We start from the raw sequence: 27,125 nt of genomic DNA on the forward strand, positions 1-27,125 counted from the left end.
AAGAGGACACGGAAAGAAAATCAAGAAAGACAGCTATAGAAGAGATGTGAAAAAGAACAGCTTTCCTCACAGAGTAATAGACAGTTGGAACAAGTTAGATGAGAAAGTGGTGTGTGCAAAAACAATACATGAATTTAAAAATAGTTTAGATAAAATGAGATATGAAGACGGGACCCCACGAGCATAGCTCCCTTTCCCGTAAAATACAACTAGGTAAATACACGCAGCGGGTCTTGCCGAAGGCCAAGCACCCCTGGCGTAAGCCAGGTGCTTGTATATATATATATATATATATATATATATATATATATATATATATATATATATATATATATATACATATATAAATGTATATATATATATATATATATATATATATATATATATATATATATATATATATATATATGCACATACACACACTACAAATTCTATCTGGCAATTAGGGTGCCAGAATTTGCGCCAGCCTTGATGTCCAGGCCGCCTGGTGGCCTGAGGCAGTCGGTGTAATCCTTCTGTATTGGTTGGTCATGGTTAGTTTGGTGAAATAGAATTTTTAGATATCTTACCAGACTACTTGTGTTTCATTTATCCAGGCAGAGTGAAAGTTCCTCTCTCCACCCAACACATTGTAAGCTATGGTGGGATTCAGGCAGTTCTTACCGGTTCGTACGAACCTGTTCTTGGAATTTCATTAGCTCCTAGAACCGGTCATTGAAAATTGACTTGCACAAGCTATGATGCAGCCTAATGTATGCCTTCCTTATTTCCCTATCATTGTTTGTACTATTTTTTCTTTCTTTCTTTTATTTATTGTTCTTTCTTTACTGATAAATATTCCCCTTTCCAGCCTACCACCACATTATCATTTGTCTTCTACTACTTTTATCAACATTTCTCTACTTTTACGTATCCATATCACCTCCCTATCCACGTTTTCATTCTATTCTCTCTGTTGTTCTATAAGTATACTAAACTAAATTTGTACATCTTGTAACACTGTAACCACTTTTCTTATCCTTGTTCATGCTTGCGCGCGCTTGTAGTCTTCCATCTCCTCCAGTCAACCTTTCCAATATTGACTTTTATAATTTCCTTTAGAATTCATATGTGCATATCTTACGTTTTGTTAAAACGACTGTTTCAATATGTTTTAATTAAACGCAAGTTTCCATGTTATAAACGAAGATATAGCAAAAACGTGTTATGGAATAAAATAATTCCGCTATCGATTGTGTGATCCTCACAAAACGTAAACAAAAGTGAGATCGGAGGTGAATCTAAAATTATCAAAGTTTTGTCATTAAGATGTTTCATCCAATTACCATGAGGAAAGAAGGCTATGTCAGCCTTCAAAGTTTCATGTTAGGCCTTGGTATTGTGAGTTATTTCCTCATCGGCTGTATGAATAACTCTTTAATGGAATGGCTGACTGAGCACCCATGGTCTTACTGTGGTGCATTTTATCTCACAGTCAATGTACTCCTCGTCTTAGCACACAGGGGACATACGTGGCAGGTAAGTGAATTTGTATATTACTTAAGTAACCCTTGTATATTGCTTTATATGTTTATTTTAGTAATAACACTGATGAACGTTTCAAAGAAGTAAAGGTATCTTGTCAGAACCCACGAGTGATACTAGGGGGAAGGGTTGTAAGGTTTCAGAATTTTTTTTTTCTTAAAGAAAGGAATGTGCCAGTAAATGTGTATTACTTACATATAACCATGGTTCATACATTTTTATTTTATATGAGTAGAATTAATGTATGGAGCTACATTTGTATGGAGAGGTTTTCAGGGAGGTGTTTTACAGGTAAATTTAGGTATTATTTTTTAGAAGTGCACTCCTACATGATACAATATTAGAAAATTAATTATTAATTTTGTAAATTATAATACATCAACGTAATATACATTTTTCTTGGCAGTAATCAATAAAGAAAAAAAACCTTGCTAAAAGTAAATATATTACCGAACGAAGCTGCAAGCATGCATTGACACTTAGAAGATTTCTGTCGGTGATCGACGCAGCTAGACTGGAGTCCCACTGTGACCAGGTAGCTCCCTCACATCAATTGTCCAATCGGTCAGACGATTGGCGTTGGGGCTGATGTATCCTGGTGTTGGTGGTTGGTCTGGTATTTTGGCCAACCATATATCCAGATGTTTTTTGAAGGTGTCTGGAGACACCCCTGACATGTTTCTCAGTTGGGGCGGGATGCAGTTGAATAACCTTGGTCCACTGAACGAGAAGCTGTTATGGATTCTGGATTTGATGTTTAGTGTTGAACCGGGAGTGGTCCTCACATAACATAGCCTCCCTCTTCTTTGGTGGACTGATACTTGTATGCCGGTGTTGGGCACCTTCTTTTCTAATACCTTCCAGACGTAGATGATGATGTAGCGTTCCCTGCGTCGTTGGAGAGAAAACAACTGCAACTCCTTCAGTCTCTCCCAGTAGTTCAGTTCCTGGAGCCCATGTATTTTGTTGGTGAAGGTCCTTTGGGGCCCTTCGATTTCCATGATTTCTGATACTTTCTGGGGAGACCAGAGCTGGCAGCAGTATTCTAGGTGTGGCAAGACTAATGATTTCCACAGGGTCAGCATACATCTTGGACTTCTTGTCTGGAAGGTACGAAGTATCCACCCTGCTAGTCGCCTCGCTTTGGACGTTGCTTGGCTTATGTTATGGGAGAAGGAGGCATCACTGCTCATGCTCACTCCCAGATCTTTCACTACATCTTTCGCAATGATCTCTTGCTGGCCACAGTAGTAGTGTGTTGAGATCTTTAGATCCAGATGGCGACCATAGCGCAGAAGTTCGAACTTTTCCCCGTTCAGTGCCATGTTGTTCACCTCCGCCCACCTCAGAATTTCATTGAGGTCTTGCTGTAGGTTATCGGCATCTTGTCGCGTACGTATTTTCAGTTCGATTCGCGTGTCATCGGCAAAGGATGTCGCTGTAGAGTATTTAAGGTCCCTGTCTATGTCCCCTATCATGATGAGGAATAGTAGGGGACCCAGTACAGTTCCTTGGGGGACACCGCTAACAACCCTGCTTGCCTGTGAAGAAGTACCCTGTACATTCACTCGCTGTATCCTATCGGATAGGAAACTGTGGAGCCATTTGCCTAGGGCTCCGCATATACCAAGTGCTCGCATTTTGTGCAAAAGGATTCCATGGTCCACCTTATCGAATGCTTTTGCAAAATCAAGGTATATGACGTCCACGTTGTCCCCATCTTTGGTGTCATCTAGTATTTTGTCATAATGGGCAAGTAGTTGAGAGAGGCATGAACGTCCTTGTCTGAATCCATGTTGGCCATTGTTGAATGCCTCTATTGTTTCAAGATATTCAACGATGGCTTTCCGCACTACCCTTTCCATAATTTTAATTAGATGGGATGTTAATACCACTGGCCTGTAATTCTTGGCAATGCCTTTGCTACCCCCTTTATGTATAGGGGTAATTGTGCCGTTTTTGAGGGCTCGTGGTACATGTCCTGTTTGTAGGGACATTTCCCATAACAGTTTCAGGGGTACTGCTAGTTGGTGTTTGCAGTTTTTTAGCAGTTGGGCATGGAACCCATCTGGTCCTGCTGCTGCATTTGGTGCCATCTCGTTAATGGCCACTATTATCTCCTCTGTGGAGATCTTTACTGACGATAGTTGGTGTGGCGTCACCTGGTGATCATTGAAGAAGGTATGTGGATCCATTACCTTCATATGGTCCTTTGGTTCACTGAACACCCTTTCATATTGCAGTCTGAGCAACTCTGCCATTTTAGTTGGGTCACTCTCGAGTTCCCCAGCTGGATCTATAAGTGGTCCTATGGATGGTGTATTTTTTAGCTTCTTATTGGCATATGCATAAAAGAACTTGCTGTTCACTTGGATGTTTGAGATGGCTCTTAATTCTTCTTGGGCTCTCTGATCTTTGTGAGACTGGATGAGTTTTCTCTCAATTTCTTCCAGTTCATTTTGGATGTTGGTGGTGGATGGTAGATGGTTGGTCTTTTGTAGTTTGACTCTTAATTTTGTTCTCCTCTTCATTAGGTTTTTCCTATCTCTCGGGATAATTTTTCTCTGTTTCATGGTGATTGTTGATTTTGGAGGCACCATAGTTTTGCATATTTCAAGGCATCTGCTCTGAAAAATGTCTAGGGCTCCTTCAGAGTTTTTATCTTGGAAGAGAGTTACCCAGTCGGACTGGCCTAGTTCCCTTCTAATCCCATCCCATTCAATGTCTTTGCTGAAGAAGTTCAGGTCATGTAGAGAGAAGCCAGGGGGGTGTGCCTTTTGTTGAGCTGTATGTGTAGTGGAATTTGTTGTCATGACTTTAATGAGGCCATGGTCAGACATTGATGTCCTGGTAACTTCGTATGAGTGCACCAGGTCGTAGTTATTGCTGAATAATAGGTCAAGAGTGTTGTTGCCTCTTGTTGGATCCTCAATGAATTGTTGGAGGTAGGCTAGATCTGCCAGTCTGATCAACTCCATTGCTTGCCTCTGTTCACTTGATGTTCCTCCTCGTATGATCCTAGAGGGCCAGGTTATTATTGGCAAGTTTAGATCACCAGTAAGTATGACCTCGGTGTGGGGGGATGGTAGGTGGTTAAAAAGTGATTGTAATATCCCTGAGACTTCTCTGAACAATTCATCTGTGGTGTTTGGGGGTCGATACAGGGTTGCAATGAGTAGGTCCAGCCTCTTAACATATACAGCTAGTAGTTCTGTAGTGTTGTTTGAAAAGGCAGTAAGAACCTCCGTGTTTGCTGCTAAGTCCTCCCGTATGTATAGTGCTACCCCTCCGTGACTTCTATCTACCCTATCGGCTCTGAACAGTGTGAAATTATGGATGTTTATTTCTGCATCTAGGATAGCATCGTTGAGGTGGGTCTCAGTAAGGGCAATAAAGATAGTGTTATCATCTGCTGCTAGCTCTTCGAGCATTGGCACTTTGCACTGGTTGCTTTGTGGGTAAAGCCCTCTTATGTTGCCCACAAAGAAACAATTTAGTGGCAACTCCACCTCCCCAACGGCTTCCGTTCGTGATCGTCCGTATGGGCTAGTAGCCTTGTCATTATTAGTTGTGACTGCTTTTCTAGCGCTATCATCCGTTCCAAGAGTCGTTCTAAAAAAGCGTTCTGATCCGTCGTGGATGGTGTTGCGGTTAGGGTAATGTTGTTCTGACCTTTATCGGTAACCGTGCTAGGTGTGCTTGGGGTAGTTGGTGGTTGTGGTGTGGTAGGTTTGTAAGGTGTGTATGTACCCAAAGCTGTATTTGGTCGGGATTGGTCGTTATCCGTTTCTCGTGATCTCTGGGTCTGTGTTCCCTTTATGTGGGGGAATCTGCAGTACTTCTGGTGGCATACTCCATTGTGCAGTGAGCTTCTGCATACAAAGGGGTGGTAGTTACCACATTTCCATCCCAAGATGCATCCGGACCTCTTGTCTAGCCCATGCCTCATGAACTTTTGGCAGATTTTTGGATGTGATTCTCTGCATCCATTGCCCACTATGCCATATTTACAATCATTCCTTAGGTAGTATTTGCATGCTTTCGGCTTCGTCTTTATTTGGGGGTTCACTGGCCCTGTACTAGACTGAACAGCTACAGTCGATGTACCAGGTGGGCCCCTCTTCTCACTCATGTATTCTGCAGTATGTTTAATGATTGTGTTTCTATTATTAGGTTCAGCCTGATCTTTCCCTGGAACTTTGGGCTTTGTTCCAGTATTGTTATGGCTGCTCTGCTTTGGTATTGCCCCGTTTGATTTGAGTTTTTGTGTTGATGTGTTATGTGCGGTATTTTCTTCTGGTTGTGTGTTTGGTGTATTAGCCTCAGGGACAGGTGAGAGTTTGTCGTGTTGTGCACCAGGTGTTCTCCAACTCCAGGTGACGTTAATAAGTGCTGTTACAAAGACAATAGGGCTTCCTTCAAACTATGCAACAACTCTATTCACCACAGCCCGATCAAGTACTCAGTCAGGCCATCAGCATCAGTGACAATGATGACGAGGATGATCTTTAGAATTACATGTACCGCATTACTAAATACAGCTTAGGTTACATAGGTTAGGTTAGAAGGTAAAATTTTAATTTCGACCATTGTTAGAATATAGCAATACAAAATTAAATAGTAATTTTGTAAATTAAAATGTATGAACGTAATATGCAATTTTGTGTGCGGAAATGAAAATAATAAAAAAAGTTGCTAAAACAGATTTCTTAGGTAACGAATGGTACGCCATGTTTGTTATGGTAGATTCCGACGTCGGAGAAATGAAAACAATAAATTTGTCTAAACTAAAGTAAAGTAAACTAAACTAACCTAACCGGTAAAATTTTACTTTCGACCATTGGAGGAATATAGCCATACAAAAGCTGAGAGTAGTTGAAAAGCCAGCCAACGTCTCTCACGACGACGACGACGACGAGGACCAGCCGGATGATATCTAATTTGCAGGTAATGATTTATTAAACACAGGTTAGGTTAGGTTAGTTTAGTTTAGACAAATTTATCGCCCTTTCATTTCTCCGACGTCGGCATCTACCATAACAAACATGGCGTACCATTCGTCGTACACGACTTCGTTACTAGCTAGACATCTATTTTAACAACTTTTTTATTTTCATTTCCGCACACAAAATGGCATATTTCGTTCATACATTTTAATTTACAAAATTACTATTTAATTTTGTATTGCTATATTCCTACAATGGTCGAAAGTAAAATTTTACCGGTTAGAATAGACGAATTTATCATCCTTTCATTTCTTCGACTTCGGCATCTATCAAAACAAATCTGACATATCATCTACTGCAACTTCATTCATTAGGAAATCTGGTTTAGCAACTTTTTTGTTACTAATTTCTGCCAAGAAAAATGAATGTTACGTTGATGTATTTACAAAATTATTAATTGATGTATTTACAAAATTATTCATTTTCTATTACTATATCACATGGGTGTGCACTTCTAAAAACTTATCTAAATTTATATAAAATTAAAACAAACATATGGAATTTACGTGTCTATTCAAAATACAAACTGTATACCAAAAATAAACCTATATAATATTCACATTGGAAAAAAAGTAAAGGTTGTACCACATAAACACATTTTTCACTTCTTTCATTTTTGTATTTTAAAGATTTACTCTTTCTATGGAATATTTATATTAGGTTAGGATACATTAGGAGCTATTGGAAAATAGAAATTTCATGGTAAATATCCATGTTTGCGTGATTCTGGAATTTTAGGATTCAAACTGCCATCCCCGTGGCGAAGGTCGAATGGATGGCGGTTCGAATCCTGCCACCGGCAAAGTTGAACCAAGGGCATGGTTTATTAAATTCCACACTACAAAGTCCTCTGTAAGGGACACCACCCTAGCCTTCTGATGGGAGGAGTTTGTGATATTAAACCATATCATCATATCAAAAATATTAATAGGTTATATTGTAGTTTAAATTTACATTCTACTGTCATGGTTTGTTCATTCAATATATTACCTTAGTTTTCTTATAGAAAAGCTGTGTAGCAGAGGAAACTTCATAGATTATAAGAAGGAATATTTGCAAGTGTAGTGTAATTAAATGCGATCTTTCTGATTTTTTTAATATTTGATAAAAGTTTGGGTATTTTTTTTCCGAAAGAGCATTAGAAAATTAAATATTAATTTTGTAAATTATAATATATCACTGTAATATATGTTTTTCCTGGCGGAAATCAACAAAAAAAAATTGCTAAAAGTAAATATACTACCGAACGAAGCTGCAATCATAGGGTGAAGATGCCATGTTGTTTTTCCAGCCTTGCTAAAAGCAGATACACAATTGAACAAAGCTGTGACCATAGGATCTGGAATATGCCCTCAGTACTTCTGTCAGTTCCTCACAAGGTATTTTTAAAACCATGCTACAGAGCTGAGATTCTTGCATTTCTTAAAGATATGCAACTCCTGTACATCCCACAGTCCAATCAAATAAGATACCAAAACTGGTCATCAACATCTCTGATGATGACGACGCAGATGACCTATAGAATTACAGGTATCGCATTACTAAATGCAGGTTAGGTTCGGTAGATTAGGTTAGAATAGACAAATTTATCATACTCCAATGTCTTCGACCATTACATCTATCAAAACAAAGGTTGTGTCTCAAGCAGCCCATTGGCTATGTTTGTAAGTGTATCGCTTGTAGCAACTTTTTTCTGTTATTGATTTCTGCCAAGAAAAATGTATATTCTGCAGGATGATCTTAAATTGCTCACATGGTAGGTGAAATGGCAAATGGACTTCAATATCTCAAAGTGCAGCGTGTTAAATGTAGGGCTACGCAAGCCCAGAAATATATATAGCTTAGATAACACATTTTTAGAGAAAGCTGAGTATGAGAGAGACTTGGGAGTTCTAATGAGTCCTGACCTTAAATCCAGGAAACAGTGCTTTAGCACCAGGAATAAAACTAACAGAGCATTAGATTTTTTTTGCTAGGACAATTACAAATAGAAGTGCAGAGGTAATTACCAAACTCTATCTAGTATTTGTTAGACTATGTGGTACAGTTTTGGTCTCCGTCTTATAGAATGGACATCAATTCACTAGAATCAGTACAGAGGAGAATGGCCAAAATGATACATGGGCTCAGGAATTTACCTAGATAGGCTTAGGCACCTTAACTTACACTCTCTGGAAAGATGCAGAGTGCAGGGTGATCTAATAGAGGTGTTCAAGCGGAGGCTTTAACAAGGGTGATGCAAACAAGGTCATTATATTAAGACGTCAAGGCAGTCTTTGTCTGTTATCACTACTCTCATTTTTCTTTCTTGCAAAAAGTCTTCCATCCATTTAAGCAGTTTGCCCTGTATTCCTCCTTCAGTTTCTAATTTCTTAAGCAACTTCTTATGTGGTACATACATATACCAAGGCTTTTCCCCCCTTACAAGGGAGGTAGCCAAAAAGGAAAAGGCATAAAATCATTCCCACCCATTCCATCCCTGAATACACTCCACACCCCTCCACCCTCCCTCTTATCTTAGTACCTCCTGGATGACGGGTCATCCCTGCACCTTGTCCACTGCCCTGGGTCAGAAGCAGTGTTGCAAGACACAGCACATCCACAGCAAGGCCGCTTCATTAAATCGGCGACCCCCCCTCTCTGTCCCCCCATGCATAAAAGGAGAAGACGGGGAGAAATCCCTTCGGGCTGTGTCAAATTTTGCTCACACATACTACCTCACCCTTCATCCCCCCCGCCCATTCCACCTCATGCATCACAACATCATCCATATACACCATTCTCCATTCACCCCTGTCTTCTGTCCTCTCCCATCCTTCCTCAACAGACATTCCCCTCTTCCCTAAAGCCCCCTTCACCCCATCCATCCACCTCATCCTAGGATGTCCCCTCATGTTCACTCCCTCCACATCTGCCTTCCATACCTCTTTTACTAGTCTTTCTTCACTCATTCTTTCCATGTGTCCAAACCATCCTAATACTCTTTCATCAACCCTATCTCCCAACTCCCTTTCCACACTTGTTCTCCTCCTCACCTCCTCATTTCTCACTCTAGCCTAGTAACCCCCATAATACTTCTCAGACACCTCATCTCAAACACATTCAAACTCCTTCTCTCTTCCTCTCTTATGTTCCATGTTTCTGCCCCACACAGTGCTGTTGGCACAATCACTCCTTCATACAGTCTCCTCTTAGCATCCATTCCCAAATGTCTATTCCTCATTACACTCTTTAATCCATCAAGGCATTTACTCGCTTCTCTCAATCTACATTCTACCTCCACTTTCACTCCACCTTTTCCTGCCACAATTGCACCCAAGTATCTAAAACTATCCACTTCCTCCAGTCACTCTCCCTTAATGCTCACTTCCAGTCTACTGCCACTTTCACCCCTTGTACATCTCATCACCTTACTTTTACCCACATTTATCTTTAGCTTTCTTCTATCACATACTCTCCCAAACTCTGTCACCAACTTCCTCAATCCCTCCTCCGATCCTGCCACAAGTGCAGTGTCGTCCGCAAACAACAGCTGGCTCACCTCCCACTTTTCTCCATTTTCTTTAACCATCTCCAATCCCTGACCCACTACCCTTGCATTTACCTCTCGCACTACCCCATCCATGTATAAGTTGAACAGCCAGGGCGACATAACGCATCCTTGACGAAGTCCCACCTTTACCTCGAACCACTCACTCTCTCCATTTCTAATCCTGACACAAGCTCTACTACTCTCATAAAAACTCTTGGCAACTCCTAGAAGCTTTCCTCCTATCCTGTATATCTGCATAACCTCCCACAGTGCCTTTCTGTCTACCCTATCGTAAGACTTTTCCAAATCCAAAAAAGCCCAAAAAACATCCTTCCCCTTTCCTATAGCTTTCTCACATATCTGTCTTACCACAAAAATCTGATCTACACAACCTCTACCTGTCCTAAATCCACACTGTTCCTCACCAATTACTCCCTCTGTTCCTCTCTTAATCCTCTCAATCAAGATCCTCCCATAAGCTTTCCCAACTACACTTAACAAGCTAATCCCTCTGAAACTACTACATTCACACTTGTCCCCTTTTCCCTTGTAAAGTGGAACTATACAGGCACTCCTCCAGTCCTCCGGCACTCTACCCTCTCTCCAGCAAACATTAAATAACCTCACCAGCCAGTCCACCATCACTGTACTTCCTTTTTTTTAGACATTCTGCATGGCATCCATCCAGACCAGGTGCCTTACCTGCTTTCATCATCTTAACAACTGCCTTCACTTCATCCTTCCTTATTTCTCCTCCATTTTCCTCACTCATCACGGTCATTTTCTTAGTATTTCCCACTGCAGCTATCTTTCCCTCCCTATCCTCCTTCACATTTAGCAACTCCCTAAAATATTCTGCCCATCTTCCCCTTACTGCCTTCTCTTCCATTATCATCTCTCCATCTGCACCTTTTACCTTTTCTTCTCTACTTGATTCGCCTCCTCTGCCTCTCTTAATTTCTTTCCAAAACATCTTTTTATTACTCTCAAAATTTTCTGTCATACTCTTACCACTTCACATCTGCTCTCCTCTTTGCCTCCTTTACCTTTTGCTTTACTTCTCTTTTCTTTTCTTTGTACCTCTCATATGACTCCCTCATCCTATTTTGTAACCAATCTGTGAAAGCTCGCTTCTTCTCTTCTACAACCTTCTTTGTTTCCTCATCCCACCATTCACTACCCTTCCTTCTATTTCCTCCTGTCCTTCTTGTTCCACACACCATCCTTGCACACTTTGTGACTCCCTCCTTGAACCATCCCCACTCCTCCTCCACACCTAGCTCTACTCTTACCTTCACTCCCTCCCATTCCTCCTTCAGCTTCTTCTTGTACTCCTCCTTTTCCTTTTCATTTAAAGAGTTCACTTTAAGCATCTCCCTACCTTTTGTCCCTTTCCTCTTTCTCCATCTATCCTCCACTCTCAACTTACCTTCCACCAAAAAATGATCTGATATTCTCCCACCCTCGCGCTTTAGCACATGTACATCCTTAACTCTTCCTATCATAATCCTATTTACCACTACATAATCCATTAACGCTCTATCTACCACCCTTCCATCCACCACCCTCTCCCATGTGTACTTATGCTTGACTTTCTTCGGAAACACTGTATTTGCTATCATCAACTCTCTCTCTAGACACATTATGTGGTACTTTGTCAAAAGCTTTTTTTAGGTCTAGAAATGCACAATCAGTCCATCCATCTTTCTTGTATTATATCTAATAGCCTTGAATAGAAACATATTAAATTGGTGATGCATGATCATCCTTGTCTGAATCCAAATTGCCTTGGATTTAGCACGTTCTTTTCTAAATACTTTACCCATCTACCTTTGACAATTCTTTCACAAATTTTTACTATTGTACTTGTTACAGAGAGACTGGTCTATAGTTGGTAGGGTCTTCTTTATTTCCCCCTTTATATATAGGTACTATATTTGCTTTTTTCCAATCTTTTGGAACTTTTCCCTCTTTCAAGGAACTGTTTATTATGCTGTGTATTTTGTCTGCCAGTTCATTCCTGCATTCTTTCAAAATCCAGTTTGCTATTTCATCTGGTCCATGCGATTTTGTGACATTAAGATTACTCAAATGTTTCATTATTTTGTTGTGTCTTGTCCAACATATGGTTAAGTTTCAGATGAGGGTTGTTAATGTGGTTGGTAGATTGAGCGGCGTTTCGGAGGTTGAAGATAAACACGGCGGAGCAGCGTAGCTCTCTCTCTCTGTGGTCTTTTTCTTCTTTATTTTGTGACAGGTGTTTATATACATGGCTCGTGGCTAGGTTGCCGACGAGATATTATTTATTTACAAGGTGCTGTTTTAGCAAATATTAGAGATCAGGATAGGTTTTAAATACTTAACAATTTGCATATACATATGTACAATGTTCTACAATTGTCCGAGGTTTGGACAGGATGGACATATCCTGTAGGAAAAGAGATTTTAATATTAATAGCAATATCACTTGGGTTTTCTGAGGTGTCGATATCGGTGTCCAGGTGCTGGTTGTAAGGTTGATGCCCTGGTCCGAACAATAGAGACTTCACCATAGATGACCGCAGGATGACCCTTCCGTGGCAAAGTGAGGTCAGAGTACCACTTGACTCCTATATGCACCAAGATGCATATGTGCAGTGATGATAGTATGTGTAGAGGCGGTAGATGAAGATCTAGGAGATTTTGGTGGTAGATTATGTCTTCTAGGAGGTCTAGACATTCAACAATTTCATTCTTTGTTACTTCTATTTCTTTCATAAGGGGGACTTTCTCTTCCCATTCAATCTCTCCAGGTTGTATGTTCTCCCTTGTAAACACCGATTTAAAATGCTTGTTCATAATTTCTGCCATTTCTACTTCCTCTGTGTATTCAACTCCTCCTTGTCTTAATTTCTCCAAATCTTGTTTGTTTTTCAGTTTGTTGTTTACAAATCTGTAAAATAGTTTTGGTTGATCTTTACATTTTTCAATGACCTCTTTTTCATATTTTCTCTTTTCCTCTCTGCACACTTGTACATATTCATTTCTATAACAAGTATATATTTTCCATTTTTCAGGTCTTTTGTGTTTCTTCCATTTGGTCCAAGCTTTGTCTCTTTTGTCTTTTAACTCCCTACAACTTTTGTTGTACCAGCACTTTACATATTATTTTTCTTGCTTTTGTCTTGGGACATACTTTTCCACTCCTTTTTTTATAATTTTTTTGTCAAAATATTTAATTTCTCTTCCACTGTTGTTTCTTCTTTGTATATTCTTTCCCAGTTTTCTTTTTGAGAGAATTTTCTTATTTTGTCAAAATTTGTTTTTTCATACATCATTCTTCCTTTTCTATATTGTTCATTTCTTTTCATGTATTTTTCCTCATTTAGTTCCAGTTCAATCAATATGTGGTCACTTTTACTTATTGGTGTTTTATATTCAATCTTTTCCACTATTTTAGGTTCAGATGTGATTATTAGGTCTAGTCTCGATGGTTCTTCATTTCTGTACCTAGTGTTCTCTTGAATCCATTGTGCCTTTGTATGGTCAATAATCATCTCGAGTAGAACATTTCCCCATGAGTCGTCTCCACCCTTTACTGTCATCTCTTCCCAGCAGACTTCTTTGCAATTAAAGTCACCCATCATAACTATTCTTCCTCCATCTTCCATTATCTTATTTAATGTTATCCTTGTGTCTTCTAACATACTTTTATGTTCACTCTCTTCCCACGAGGCTGTTTTTGGAGGCACATAATTTATCACAAACTTTCTGCTCTTCTTATCTCTGTCTTCCACTTCGATCATAATCATCTCTACTGTATTCTTTCCATATGTGACACACTTCACATTTATATCCTTAGTCAGGAACATAACTCCACCCCCTTGTTTTGTCTCTCTGTTTCTAATCCAATAATTATATGCATCATGTCCTACACTGTTGGGTGGTAGTGGACCTTTTAATTTTGTCTCTACAATTCCCATTATGTCCGGTTCTTTTTCCTTCAGATAATCATTCAGTTCATTCAATCCTGTTATTAATCCATCTATATTTGTGTAAGACACTCTTAATTTTCTGCTACTTCCATTGTATTTTCTGTTTCCCTTTTGTTTTTCTCTGGTATGGCCCATCTCCTCACTTTCATATTCACTACTCTCCAATAGAATTTATCTTTTTCTGTCTCTGTTCTGTTCTCGTTTTTTTCCTTAGCTTCTTGTCTTTTCATTTTTTCCTCTCTTTCCTCTTTATTCATTTCTCTTTTTATCCATACCTTTTTATATTGTTCACTGTTTGCTAGTTTCCCTGTTTTTGCTAAGATATTTTCTGCTGACGTTTGTGACCTGAATTTAATCTTAATTGGTCTGGTCTTATCTGTACTATATTTTCCGAGTCTAAACATCTCTTCAATTTGTTTCATGATTTCAGGTGCATCTTCCTGAACTAATTCTAGTAAACTGTTTACTTTTTCTTTTTCCTCTTTGATTCTTGTGAGGTGCTAAGATGAGAGGGAGGGTGGAGGGGTGTGGAGTGTATTCAGGGATGGAATGGGTGGGAATGATTTTATGCCTTTTCATTTTTGGCTACCTCCCTTGTAAGGGGGAAAAAGCCTTGGTATATGTATGTATGTAAGTCTCTTACTATATTCTCCTTCTGTCTCATCACTTTAATAACCGAGTCTTCAGTTTGTTCTTTCATTTGCTGTTTTATTATGTCAGTAAATGCAACTTTACTGTTCTCTTGGATTTTTTTCCAACCCTGTGCTTCTTTTACTATGGATTCTTTATTCTTTTTATTATTCCTCTTTAATTCCTCATTCTCATCTTTTACTTCTTTTAACTGTCGTTTTAATTCTTCTATTTCTTTAGTTAGGTTTTTGTACACCTTCTCTAATTCTTCCAATTTTTCAATTCTCTGCACAATCTTTGTTATTTTACCGAACCTACTCTCCCAATGTTCAGTCATTTTCTCAAGTTTTTCCTCTAGTCTTGCTAATCGGGGGAGGTTGGTATCCCCCCCCCCCTCATTAAATACCTGGAAATTATTATCTTCACCTTCCATAGTGCTGCTCTTATCTATATTTCTAATCTTTACATTTTTGTTAATCCCGTCTTCATCAAAATCATCATCGGTCCTTCGCTTGTTTACAAGACGCCTGGCCTCCTGGACCAAGTCCTCCCCTTCCTCATTTCCTTCCATTTCCCTCAGTAATCCCACCCCTTCTCCTTTTTTATCACCTTCCCACTACACCACGAGCTTTCCCCTTCCCTGTAAATACAATAAGGTACTTCCTTGACGTTGAGATCCACGAAAATTTAACTTTTTCTTCGGAACTCCAATATTCACCGTCCATTTAACTGATATTGAATATTACTTGGGTACGAGTATATGTGGTATGTATGTATTTATGTTTTCCTGATTTATTATTGAAAATAACTTCCATAGAAGAAATGTAAGATTAATAAAAAAATAAAATAAAACTGATTACCATCCACAAATGAATGGAGAGTAATTTATAATTTTTACTAAGAGGAGACTGTATGAAGAAGTGATTGTGCCAACAGCACTGTATGGGGCAGAAACATGGAACATAAGAGAAGAAGAGAGAAGGAGTTTGAATGTGTTTGAGATGAGGTGTCTGAGAAGTATGATGGGGGTTACTAGGCTGGATAGGGTGAGAAATGAGGAGGTGAGGAGAAGAACGGGGGTGGAAAGGGGTCGCCGATTTAATGAAGCTACCTTGCTGTGGATGTGCTGTGTCTTGCGACACTGCTTCTGACCCAGGGCAGTGGACAAGGTGCAGGGATGACCCGTCATCCAGGAGGTGCTAAGATAAGAGGGAGGGTGGAGGGGTGTGGAGTGTATTCAGGGATGGAATGGGTGGGAATGATTTTATGCCCTTTCCTTTTTGGCTACCTCCCTTGTAAGGGGGAAAAAGCCTTGGTATATGTATGTATGTACTATTTTAGGAATTCGTCCTTGCTGTTGTTATTCATTTCTTGTGCTTTGGTATTGGAAACTTTAAAAGAAAAGAATTCAATGAATAGTTAATGATAAATTAATTTTTAAGCATGTGAAGCATTGCTAACCAGTCACTTTGATGTTCTATTTTAATTTGTTTATTACATTTTGCCCATTTTATGGTTGCAGGTGGCAGTGCGAGGCTGCCTCTTGGGCTCTGGATGTGGAACAGGGATCATTGTGAGTGTCTTATGTCCAACATCATACCAAGTCTTTGGATGGTATATGGTAGTCCTCACCTTCTTCCACTACTCGGAGTATTTCACCACTGCCATTGGTAATCCGTCGACATTAACACTTGACTCATATCTCTTGAACCACAGCCTGGCATATGGATTGGCTGCTGTGACAAGTTGGTGTGAGTTCTTCATAGAGCGGTGGCTGGTGCCAGAACTAAAACAACTCTGGTACATTAGTGTGATAGGAATTATCATATGTTTGTGGGGCGAGATTGTGCGAAAGCTGGCAATGCTAACAGCCAAAACAAATTTCAACCATGTAGTGCAGACAGAAAAACAGGATGGTCATGAATTAGTGACTTGGGGTATTTATCAGTATTTTCGCCATCCAAGTTATGTGGGTTGGTTTTGGTGGTCTGTAGGCACTCAGGTACTTCTTGTCAACCCTGTTTGTATTTTAGGTTATGGATTGGCATCCTGGGCTTTCTTCAATGAGAGAATATATTATGAAGAGCTAAGTCTTCTGAAATTCTTTGGTCAAAAGTATTTAGATTACCAGAAGAAAGTTGGAACAGGCCTACCTCTTATCCGAGGTTATGTATATGTACCTCCACAGTACCCAGATAGGTCATAATCTAGTAGAATATCTATGATAACTTTAGATTTTATACTCTTCCTGGAAAGCCTGACAGATTGCCCTAGCAGTGATATACAAATCCTTTAGGCACAATCCCATCCAATCTCTGTTACTTGACTTAGTTTGAGTTATGCTTTGAAAGCCCTTGAGTGAGTGTATGGAGGAAACTGGGTTTGTTCATGCACAACACGAATAAGTCAGTGTCTCAAATACTGAATGCTCATTTTCTCTATATATAATACACATTGTACATAAAAGATTGTAAAATTGAGACTAGGATGTGAGTGCAGTAGTATATGATTTTTATGTAATGTATATGTCAGGGTCCAACATAATACAACATAATAGGATTGGCCAAACTATGTACTTTTTCAAAGCATAAATAGGAATATACAAAAGATGATTCAAAGACTGCATACATAGATACTGCTCAAGCTGGTGAATTAATTTGTTTCAGTCTGCCTATTTTTTCATCTGGAAGTGGTAAATTGTTAGAATATTTGGACAATTGGGTAATTATTATTGGTCAGGTATTTTTTCTTTAACTCAAAATGTTGAAGACTTCAGTTTGGCCATTTCTTACATATGTTGTTTTTCTCGTCTTTGTTCTTGCCCTGTTGAACCTTTTGCATGGTTACACATTATGCATTACATTAATGCATAATGATGAAATCAAATATTTCTTGCTAATGGCCATGGAAGAGTTGACTTTTTCATGTGCTCTAAACTGAAAAAATAGCAGGTATTGATGAACAGAGTGTTCCTCTTTGTTTTTAAATACTCCTGGAGAAATTGGCTTTATCATGTGCTGTGAATGATTTACAGCTTGTGAAAAAGAAATTTTCCACTATTTTAGTTAGATTTGGCATATGAAGTCAGTGTATATGCAGTAGGCCATTATTTTGCCATAACCACAAAATAATTCATTGTGCTTAAGGTTTGTAACAAATGATTTGTATGAGTGCTTTAATAGAATGTGCAAACATTTTTTGGAAGTTGTTTCTGATATCTGAAGTTGTGAGCAATTTGAGTGAAACTGATAAATGCTTAAAAAATCTAATTGAAATTTTGTATGTAAATACAAAGAAATTGATGATATATAAAACTTGTATGTAATTGTAAAGGAACTAATGGAAATATTTAATTATGTGAGAGTCTACCTTTTTTATATATATATACTGTACAAGTTTAGTTTTATTTGGCTTTAGCCCTTTGTCTACCCAACTCAACTTGTATGCTTATTATGTCCCCTGCCAGGTGATATTACTCGGTTAAGGGGACACCCCAGGAAGCCAAAGGGTTAAGGGTTAAAGGAAGGTTTGTTAAGTCATTAATGTTGTATGCTTCCTTTACATATCATAATTTTTTTTTATGTGTTTTACATGGTTAAGCTCAGAGGGTAGGAGATTGCACAGTTTTTAGAAGTGCTTTATTGCCTTTCTGTTGTAGGAAATGTGTGATGCCAGAATTGTTTTATGAGGCAAAGAAGTAAAACAAATGTCTTCTTTTTGAAAATGCCATTTTTAATCAAACAAACTCTTAATTTTTCATACTAGAAAATAAAAAATAAATGAGAAAATGTAATGTTCAGTTTGTGTTATGTTTCAGAACGTTGAGATGTAAAAACAGAATTCAGAGTATTTCTCCTATAATTTGATATATGTTTTGAGTTTTTCCTATCCTATCCTATCTTGATATGGTGGATAGGCTTGAATATCTAATTTTTTACATCTCTCCAAACTTTTTGGCATACTTCTAGGCCAGTTTCAGCAAATTTGCTCCAAAGTGTTTTTTATTGAAGAATTTCTCATAGTATTATTTCAAGGACAGAAGAAAGAAAAAAAAAATCTCCATGGAAGTAAGTCGAGAGAAAATAGGTCTGACAGCCATAGTGACCATTCATTTGAACTACACAATCCTGACCACTTTTTGCTGAAATCAGTATTGATCATTCCTTGGAAGAAAGTAATTATCAATATTAACTCAATTATGATCTCATCAAAATTCAACTTTGTAGCATCTGTAAATAATAATTTTGATTAATAGTACCACAGTAGAACATCTTGTTCCCTTAAAACAGATGGTGCCACCTTTATCCAAAGTAAGATAGGTTAACAGTGGACCAGTACTTGTATGTTAGTTGATATATCTGTTCAATTTGGAGTTTGCCATGTCTGACTACCATATCTTGTGCAAGGAAAGTTTGCAAAATTCAAACCATATGTAGTAATGTGTGAGTGAAATGATATTTCGTCTTGGTCTCTTAGAAAACTGCAACATGTAAGGTAAGCTTTACTTTATTCTACTGTAACCTTTTACTATATAGATATTCTTTTAAGCTGAATAGAATTAGCAGCTTTGAGAAGAAAATCCTTGGCCCTTTCAATGCTGGGTGTCACTTTTGATATCAGTTTGGCTAACAATAGGAATATTTTATTCCACTTCAAGGAATTCATTCAGTAGGAAAGGTGAGGAACCTATGTCAGGAGCTGTGTAGCTGTGGCCAATGTGTCACTTTTCCCATATATACTTGAACTGCTGGGGTAGATACCAGTTGATTTTGGGAATCGAAGAGTAGTGCAAGACACAACCAATTGAATGCAGAATAATGAAGGAGTTAAATATATATCATTTAATCCCATTCATATCATGTGGCACTGATCCTTTTCTTCTGACTGCTTCCAGGTCATTTCATTTGGCTGAGTAGTGTATCACTTTTGGTACTATATATCACAGAGTTTATCAAGATAGTTGTTTAACCTATTATGACATAGAAGATTCTTTAAGGTAAGATAATTCAGTATTAGCAAGAAAAAAGTTCTTGAAAGTACCAAATTCAGCTACATTATGATAATAGTAATTGTTGCCACAAGTTTCATTAACTGGAAATCCATAATGGCCTACGGAACCCCTTATAAATCTGTGTTGGGGTATGGGTTTATTCCTATGTTACCAATCATCAGTTCTTGTGTGAAGAAGCGAAGAAAAGATAGTCAAAGGTGGTAGAGTTTGGGTCTATTGTTGAAATCAAGTACCAGTCTACTGGGGCTGTACCCTCAGGTAGAGGTTAGGATATTAGTGGAATTTGAAGATGAGAAACTTGGAAATAATTATTTTTAATGCCTCACAGGACACCATATGCAGGTTTCCATTATTGGTCCCTTCAGCTCCTTATGTTTTAAAGTTAAAAACTTTAGGATTTATCTTTAACTGATACTCGCTTCCTTTGAGAGATGTGTACCATAATTCCTAAAGGTTCTGTTCCCTTGATTCAAGACATATCAGCTGTTGCTGAAACTGGCCTTTCTCATCTTGTGGGATCAAACACTTGCTTCTTAAATTGTTTGAAATAAATTTATTATGTTACTGCACTGGACATGCTGAATGTTCAGTTTTATTGTAAACACAAGTAGTGAGCTCAATTGCATTTGTACTGATAATATTGTTCAGTTGCTGCTGCTCTTATTCATTTGTTAAAGGATAAATATGTTTATATAGAAAATCTTGAGTGGAAAGTTAAGAAATAATGAGGAATTCAAATTTTCAAGGAGAACATGCAGCATTGATTTAGATTGTTTATGAGAAATTTATTTGAAATAAAGAATAGAATTGTATTCAAGTAAAATTACTTTTGCATCACCCTTATTAAAGTATTTTATAGATACTCTAAGGCTCATGTCAAAATCAGAATATGTCATATATCATATGTATAATAGGCTTTAAGGTAAATGAGGAAGTTGGAATTTATTTTTCATTTTATTTATTTATTTATTTGTTTTTACTACATTGTTGCCAAGACCAGGGCAAAAAAATGTTTATATATATATATACTAGATGACTTTTTGGAATCCCAGGAAAACATGTACTAGCTAACTATCTGTTGATTTAGGTAGATATTGGATCTGAAAAAGTCTAGTATAATTCATTTAGCTGTGTCATTACTATTTCATTATTATGAAATATTTATTTAGATGATTAATTCTTTGACTTTGTAATGAGAAAAATAGAATTCCTCTTTAGGAACTGTGATTTCAATATATACAAAATAAAGTTATAACTGAGATAAGATATTTAGTAGATTTGAAATGCCTTAGAAATTATGAAATTTCCTATGTCTTACATAGGAGAGAAGCAGTGCAGTCAGACACAATGATGATTAAATGAATTTTACATTGTTACAGAGTTGTGATATAGCTATAAATGAGCCAAAGTTGACATTGTCATATTTATTATTTACTAAAAATGTGTTGAGCAGATACGTTTCTTGAACCTACAGCTTAGGTATCATGCGTGGGAGAGTTGGCAGTGGATTGATTAACTGACGTTAATATTGGTTGTCAATGTTAATTACACAGGAGAAATTAATTCAGGGAGAATCAGTGATATGTCTTAGATATACATTTGTTAAGATAGCTGTAACCATTACTACGACTATCAATACTTTATCTTCAAAAAATATATTGGTATATTTCCTATACGAGTGCAGTGCAGTGCAGAGCCTTCTAATTAACCCAAGAGATAGCACATGAGAACACATAAGAATATTCAAACAGGTGACTTGTTAGCTTTAAGGAACTAGAAGCATATAAACTTGGTGTAAGCAGTCTTACAAATGAATAGCAATTGTTTCACATAAAATGCAGTACATTAACAGTTCTCCACTTCTAAAGTCATTCATCATACATCAGAATCCAGAAAAAATAATACCAATTTGTGGTAGCCAATATATGATGTATAATCAGGTTTTGCGTTTGATGCAGTCTTGGAAATATCATGATCAAGGTGAAGTAGGAAAAGTTGTATTTTACTGTATTTGGGCTACAGAAATAATGTACTTATGCTGATACATGTGATCAAGATATAAAAATGTATAATTATATATATATATATCCTTCCATTGCTGTTATTATTTTTTGTGTATGAATGAATCATTATCATTCAGCATTCTGGAAGTGTGAATAGATAATTATAGCATGATGGAGTATATATTCTATTGCAGGAAAATCTGCAATCAGTTTGAACACCTTTTCATATAGTTGAAATTTATAGATGTTATTGACACATTAAGAACAAGTATAGCAATAGGCAATGTTAGGAAAGTTTGTATTAGCCTTCAACACTTGTCTAATATGAAAAATAAGAAGTTCAGCAGTTCAGAATTCACTTTGTTATTACTGTATTTGACAGCCTAGAATACATACCTTTGTTTTACAAATATAATAGGAAAATAGTTACAGTAAATTCATTGTGTATGTATTGAAATTTTTGGCTGGCAGAAAGAAACCCATATTACAATTTACAAACAATTCATAAAGAAATACAATTGACTTTTTTCCCAGCATGGTTACCAACAGTCAAGAAAACAAAGACATCCAACAATCATTCAGTCAGTTCATTGGACCAGGTCTTGCAGAAGTGCCACAGGTCCCAGCAACAACCATGGTGCAACTACCAAAAGTTAAAAGAAACCCTAATAACAGTTTACAAGCAATTGAGAACTGTAATTCACTGTGCTGACCCAACATGGTCTTCAACAATCAAGAAAATAAGTAGACATCCTACAGTCAATCTGTTGTCCCAAGTCTCCCTTGCAGAAGACCTATGGTTCCCAAATGGCCCATAGATCACTCAAGGATCCTATAGACAGTACAAAACAAAACACTGAGAACAATAACAGGATAACCACTTGTACTCGGATTTTTTCCATAGAACAGCAAATGAAAATGATAGATACACGAATATATGCAAGAACCCTTGATCTCACTCATCCCTCCCTAGTGTTTTTCAGTGAACATTGCACATGCAATATTTTTACTATGTTTAGTATCTTTCAACTACTAATCTTGTTTTCTTTGAGTCTGAATTCTCCTGCTCTGTTTCTTTGGGTACTCAATAACATTGAGTTTGTATTTTATAACACTGCATTGGCTTTTATCTATGAATGACAAAATTTTAAAAGATTAGATATACTGTATAATGTAAACATTACCTCTGACCAGAGCAGCAGTGCAGTATGTTTCCTGCTTGTTTTAGGTACGAGAAACTTAGGAATCAAAAAACATCCAGTGGTTAAAATGAATGGCCAGCCCCTTCCACTATTCAAAAATCTTAAAATATTTGTTCTCGCATAACCTTTACTCACCACACATAAGACCTTAATACTGAAGGCACATAAGAAAATGAATGCAGTAAAAACATTTGCTTGTACAAGTTTTGGAAAGCAGAAAGAAACACTTGTCACTGTACAAGACTCAAGTGACATCCAGCAACAAAACCATACCAACGCAAAATTGCCATGACACCAGACACCAAATGCCCTAGATGCACATTCATCACACAAAAGACAAAAAGCACATTAACTTACACTACCTACTCACTTGCTTCCAACAGCTCCCTAAACTCTACACTAGAGGAATGATGGGCTAACCAGGTGGTTTTGGCCAGATTTTTCAAATTTATGGGTCTCGGCAAGAGAGATATGGGGTAACAAGTTGATTGATTGAAATAGGAGTAAAATTGGAAACTTTTGTGTCTACTGTAATGTTTTGGGATGCTGAGTGCGGCTGCTGGACTGCAGAAAACTGTCCCCAGCTTTTCAGATAAACTGTGCAAGAAGAGAATTGAAATAGACCTGCCATTGCTAAAGTATTGAAAAGAAAGAAAAGACTTGATTGCATTGTTGTGATCAGTGAAAGGGGTGGACAAATTTGACAGAGGAGATATTTTGATATAAGATAGGAGTACATCACAAAGTGTGGGAACAAATAGAATGTAAAAAGACAAAACAAAATCCAAAAAGATGGGTAAACTTCTGGAATAGTTCAACCTGGAACCATACTTGAATTTAAAACTATGATAATAGGAAAATAAGTGACAGGGTCCTATGAGCACATCTCCTACTCTGTATACATTGATACTGTAGCATAGAATTTCATCTGATAGTGTGGAAAACAAATTGTTTGTGGGTGGGAGGGGCTTGTGTGATGTAGATCTTCCAGATCATGGAATGAATTCTAAACTATTATTGCAGTATTTGAAAGAAAATTAAATTTTCTTCTCTGAAATTTCCTTAATGTGATGGTGATGAATATGATTACAGATTACAATTAAACCATAAAAATAGTTGCATTGGTTCTATGTGAATGTCTATTACTTTATATATACATATACCAAAAAGGACCTGTCTTCATTGTAAGATGGAAGGTTGAGGCAAAGCATACACACACCCTTCATTCATTCCACACCCATCAAAAAACTTGTTTTTGTCACTTCCATCTTAGCTCCTTGTGGCTGAAGGGTCTTCTGTCCCCTGCCCACTAATCAGCTCAGAAGCAATGAACTAAAACACAGCACCTCCACAGCAGGGCCCAACAGCTGAAATTGGTTCACCCCAACTACTCCATAACATAATGACACCACCACTCCCAAACTACATCTGTTTGAGAAATTACAGAGTAGGGAAGAGGAAATCACTTTGGGCCACATCATTTCCTCATGCATTCACAACTTCTCTCCACACACACCTATCACTTGCCCTCTACCTTCACTGTTCAACAGACCCTGCTCTTCTATCCAAAGCCTCTTTCACCCTGTCCATCCAGCTCATTCATGGTCTAACCCTCCAGTTTCTTCATGCATTCTTTCCATATCTAAACCATCTCAGTATTCTATGATCAACCCTATCTGCCAGCTCAATTTCCACTTCTGATCTTTGCCTCACTTTCACATTTTTCACTCAATCCAGTCTTGTAACCCCACCTTGTAAGCTTCTTAAACACTTATCTTAAATATGATTAGGTTTTTCCTATTTGCCTCCTTTATATTCCAACTCTACTTCATATATTGTAGTAGACACAATCACTCTTTCCTAAGATGTGTATTTCTCCTGACAACTTTCATTCCCCCAACATTTACTTGCTTACTCTATAATTCACCTCCACCCTCATTCCTCCATTCCTAGCTACAAGTGGCCCTAAATATGGCCTTAGCAGTTGGAAAAAGTTACTTATAGGCTGGTGAATATATTTTATTTTGTGGCAATTTATAAGGCATGGGGTAGTTTGAAGTCTGTTGTAATTACGTTTCTTTTTTCTAGTTTGGACAATTCTATAAATTCTTCAATTACAAGAATTCTATATATTCTTCTGTTTGAAGAATGAATGTATAGTTCAGTTTGTCATAGAAACTTGAAATTCATGACGGATTCAGAAATATATGATTTGTTAATTTGCTTAGGAGGCAGTTCAGTTTGTTTTGCCAACCTTTTAATAATGTGAACTAATGATGTTGAGTTCTTTCTAATTAAAGGAATCTCTTACTAATTTGTTTTATTTGCCAATGTTGTTCTTTTTCTGGTAAAAGAAATGACTCACTTAAGATTTACTAAAGGAATTATGAAGAATTTACAAAATGGGTTATTTCTTGCATGAGGATGACTCCAACCAGACCCCTAGTAAATAGGTTATCAAATGTATGTGGAGGTGAAATGAAACTGAAAGGTGGTGGGTAGGGTGTCAGGAGTAACTATCCAAGGGAAGCACGGTATGGGGTTGCAGAAACATGTAACATGAGAAAGGAGTTTGAATGTATTTAAGATGAGGTGCCTGAGAAGTATGATAGGGGTTACTAGGCTGGATAGAGTGAGAAATGAGGAGGAGAATGGGGGTGGAAAGGGAGTTGGGAGATAGGGTTGATGAAAAAGTGTTGGGATGGTTTGGACACATGGAAAGAATGAATGAAGATTAGTAAAAGAGGTGTAGAAGGAGTGAACATGAGGGGTTGACCAAGGCTGAGATGGATGGATGGGGTAAAAGGGGCATTGGGAAAGAGGCTAATGTATGTTGAGGAAGGACGGGAGAGGACAGAAGATAGGGGTGGATGAATGGTTGTGTATGGATGATGCTGTGATGCATGAGGGGGATGGGGAGAGAGGGAGTATGTGTGAAAAATAGATTAACACAGCCCGAAGGGATTTCTCTATAAAGGGACAGAGAGGGTCACCAATTTAATGAAGCAGCCTTGCTGTGGATGTACTGTATCTTGCAACACTGCTTTTGACCCAGGGCAGTAGACGAGATGCAGGGATGACCCGTCATCCAGGAGGAACCAAGATAGGAGGGGAGTGGATTATGTGTGGGAGTGGATTTTATGCGTGTTGTTTGGCTACCTTTGATATATGTATGTTGTTTTTTTTTTTTTTTTATGTACAGTGCTCGACAAAAGTTCGCGGCGCCTCAGCGAATCTAAACAAAAATGCACAAAAATGTAATTAATCATTATATTTATTGGATTTTTACTCACCTAACACTTGGTTGGGAGTCCTTTGCGCTTTAACACAGCCTCAAGACGACGTGGAAGTGAAGCAGCTAGGTTGTGGAGGGTTGTAGGCTCAAAATTATCCCAGATTTCCTGAATGGCTGCCTCAACCTCTTCTTTATAATGTGCCACAAATTTTCAATTGGGTTCAAATCAGGGCTATTACCTGGCCAGTCCTTTATAAAGTTCACTTCACAGTCGTTGAGCCAAGTAGTGATGGATTTAGCAGTGTGGCAGGGGGCACCGTCCTGCTGAAAAACTGTGGCACCTGTTTTTTCAAATGATTCAGGTAAATTTTCACACAGAAGCTCCAAGTACACGTTTTGGTTCACTTTTAAGTTCTTGGGTAACACTACTAATGACCCCAAGCCCTTGCCGCTGAAACAGCCCCACACCATTAAAGTATCAGGGTCAAGTGGGTCACTTCCATGTCGCCGGTACACCTTTGCACCACGGTTACAGGTGACACTGAAGGTGGCCTCGTTAGACCACAAAACGTCAAGCCAGTTGTCCTCAGTCCATTGAGAGTATTTCTTGGCAAATTCAATCCTTCTGGCTTTCTGCTTCTTGGTGACAAGTGGCTTAGCAACAGGCTGGTGACTCACGTACCCAAGCTCATGCACCCTTCGTGACACTGTCCTCACAGACACCTCACCAAACACCCCAGGGTTCTGTTTCTTCACTACCCTTGCTGTCTTACGATGAGATGCCTCTAGAGTTCGTTTTATGATGGTATCTGCCCTTGTAGAAGTCTTTCTAGGGCATCCTGAGCGTGGTTTGTGAGCAGGCAAAGTGTCTGCGGTACATTTTTTTTTTGGTAGCTCCAATCCTGTGACCTTACCATGGCCGATGCAGCTTATAGAAGCAAGCAGTTAATAGCCCAGATCATTACTCTACGTGAATCAGGCAAGAAAACGAAGGAAATAAGTGAACAG

The 27,125-nt window shown here is 38.1% G+C and overlaps 1 protein-coding gene across 1 annotated transcript; it reads left to right on the forward strand.

Annotated features, from left to right (window-relative positions):
- Positions 1–1,207: 1,207 nt before the first annotated feature.
- Positions 1,208–25,192, forward strand: Icmt (isoprenylcysteine carboxylmethyltransferase ste14). The gene is made up of 2 exons (XM_076183811.1): positions 1,208–1,518; positions 16,189–25,192. The coding sequence occupies exons 1-2, from the start codon at positions 1,309–1,311 to the stop codon at positions 16,870–16,872; spliced, it is 894 nt and encodes a 297-aa protein (XP_076039926.1). The 5' UTR covers positions 1,208–1,308; the 3' UTR covers positions 16,873–25,192.
- Positions 25,193–27,125: the final 1,933 nt, after the last annotated feature.

The sequence above is a fragment of the Oratosquilla oratoria genome, chromosome 4 (assembly GCF_046742065.1).
Source record: "Oratosquilla oratoria isolate Oo_2021 chromosome 4, ASM4674206v1, whole genome shotgun sequence".
NCBI classification, from domain to species: Eukaryota; Metazoa; Arthropoda; class Malacostraca; order Stomatopoda; family Squillidae; genus Oratosquilla; species Oratosquilla oratoria.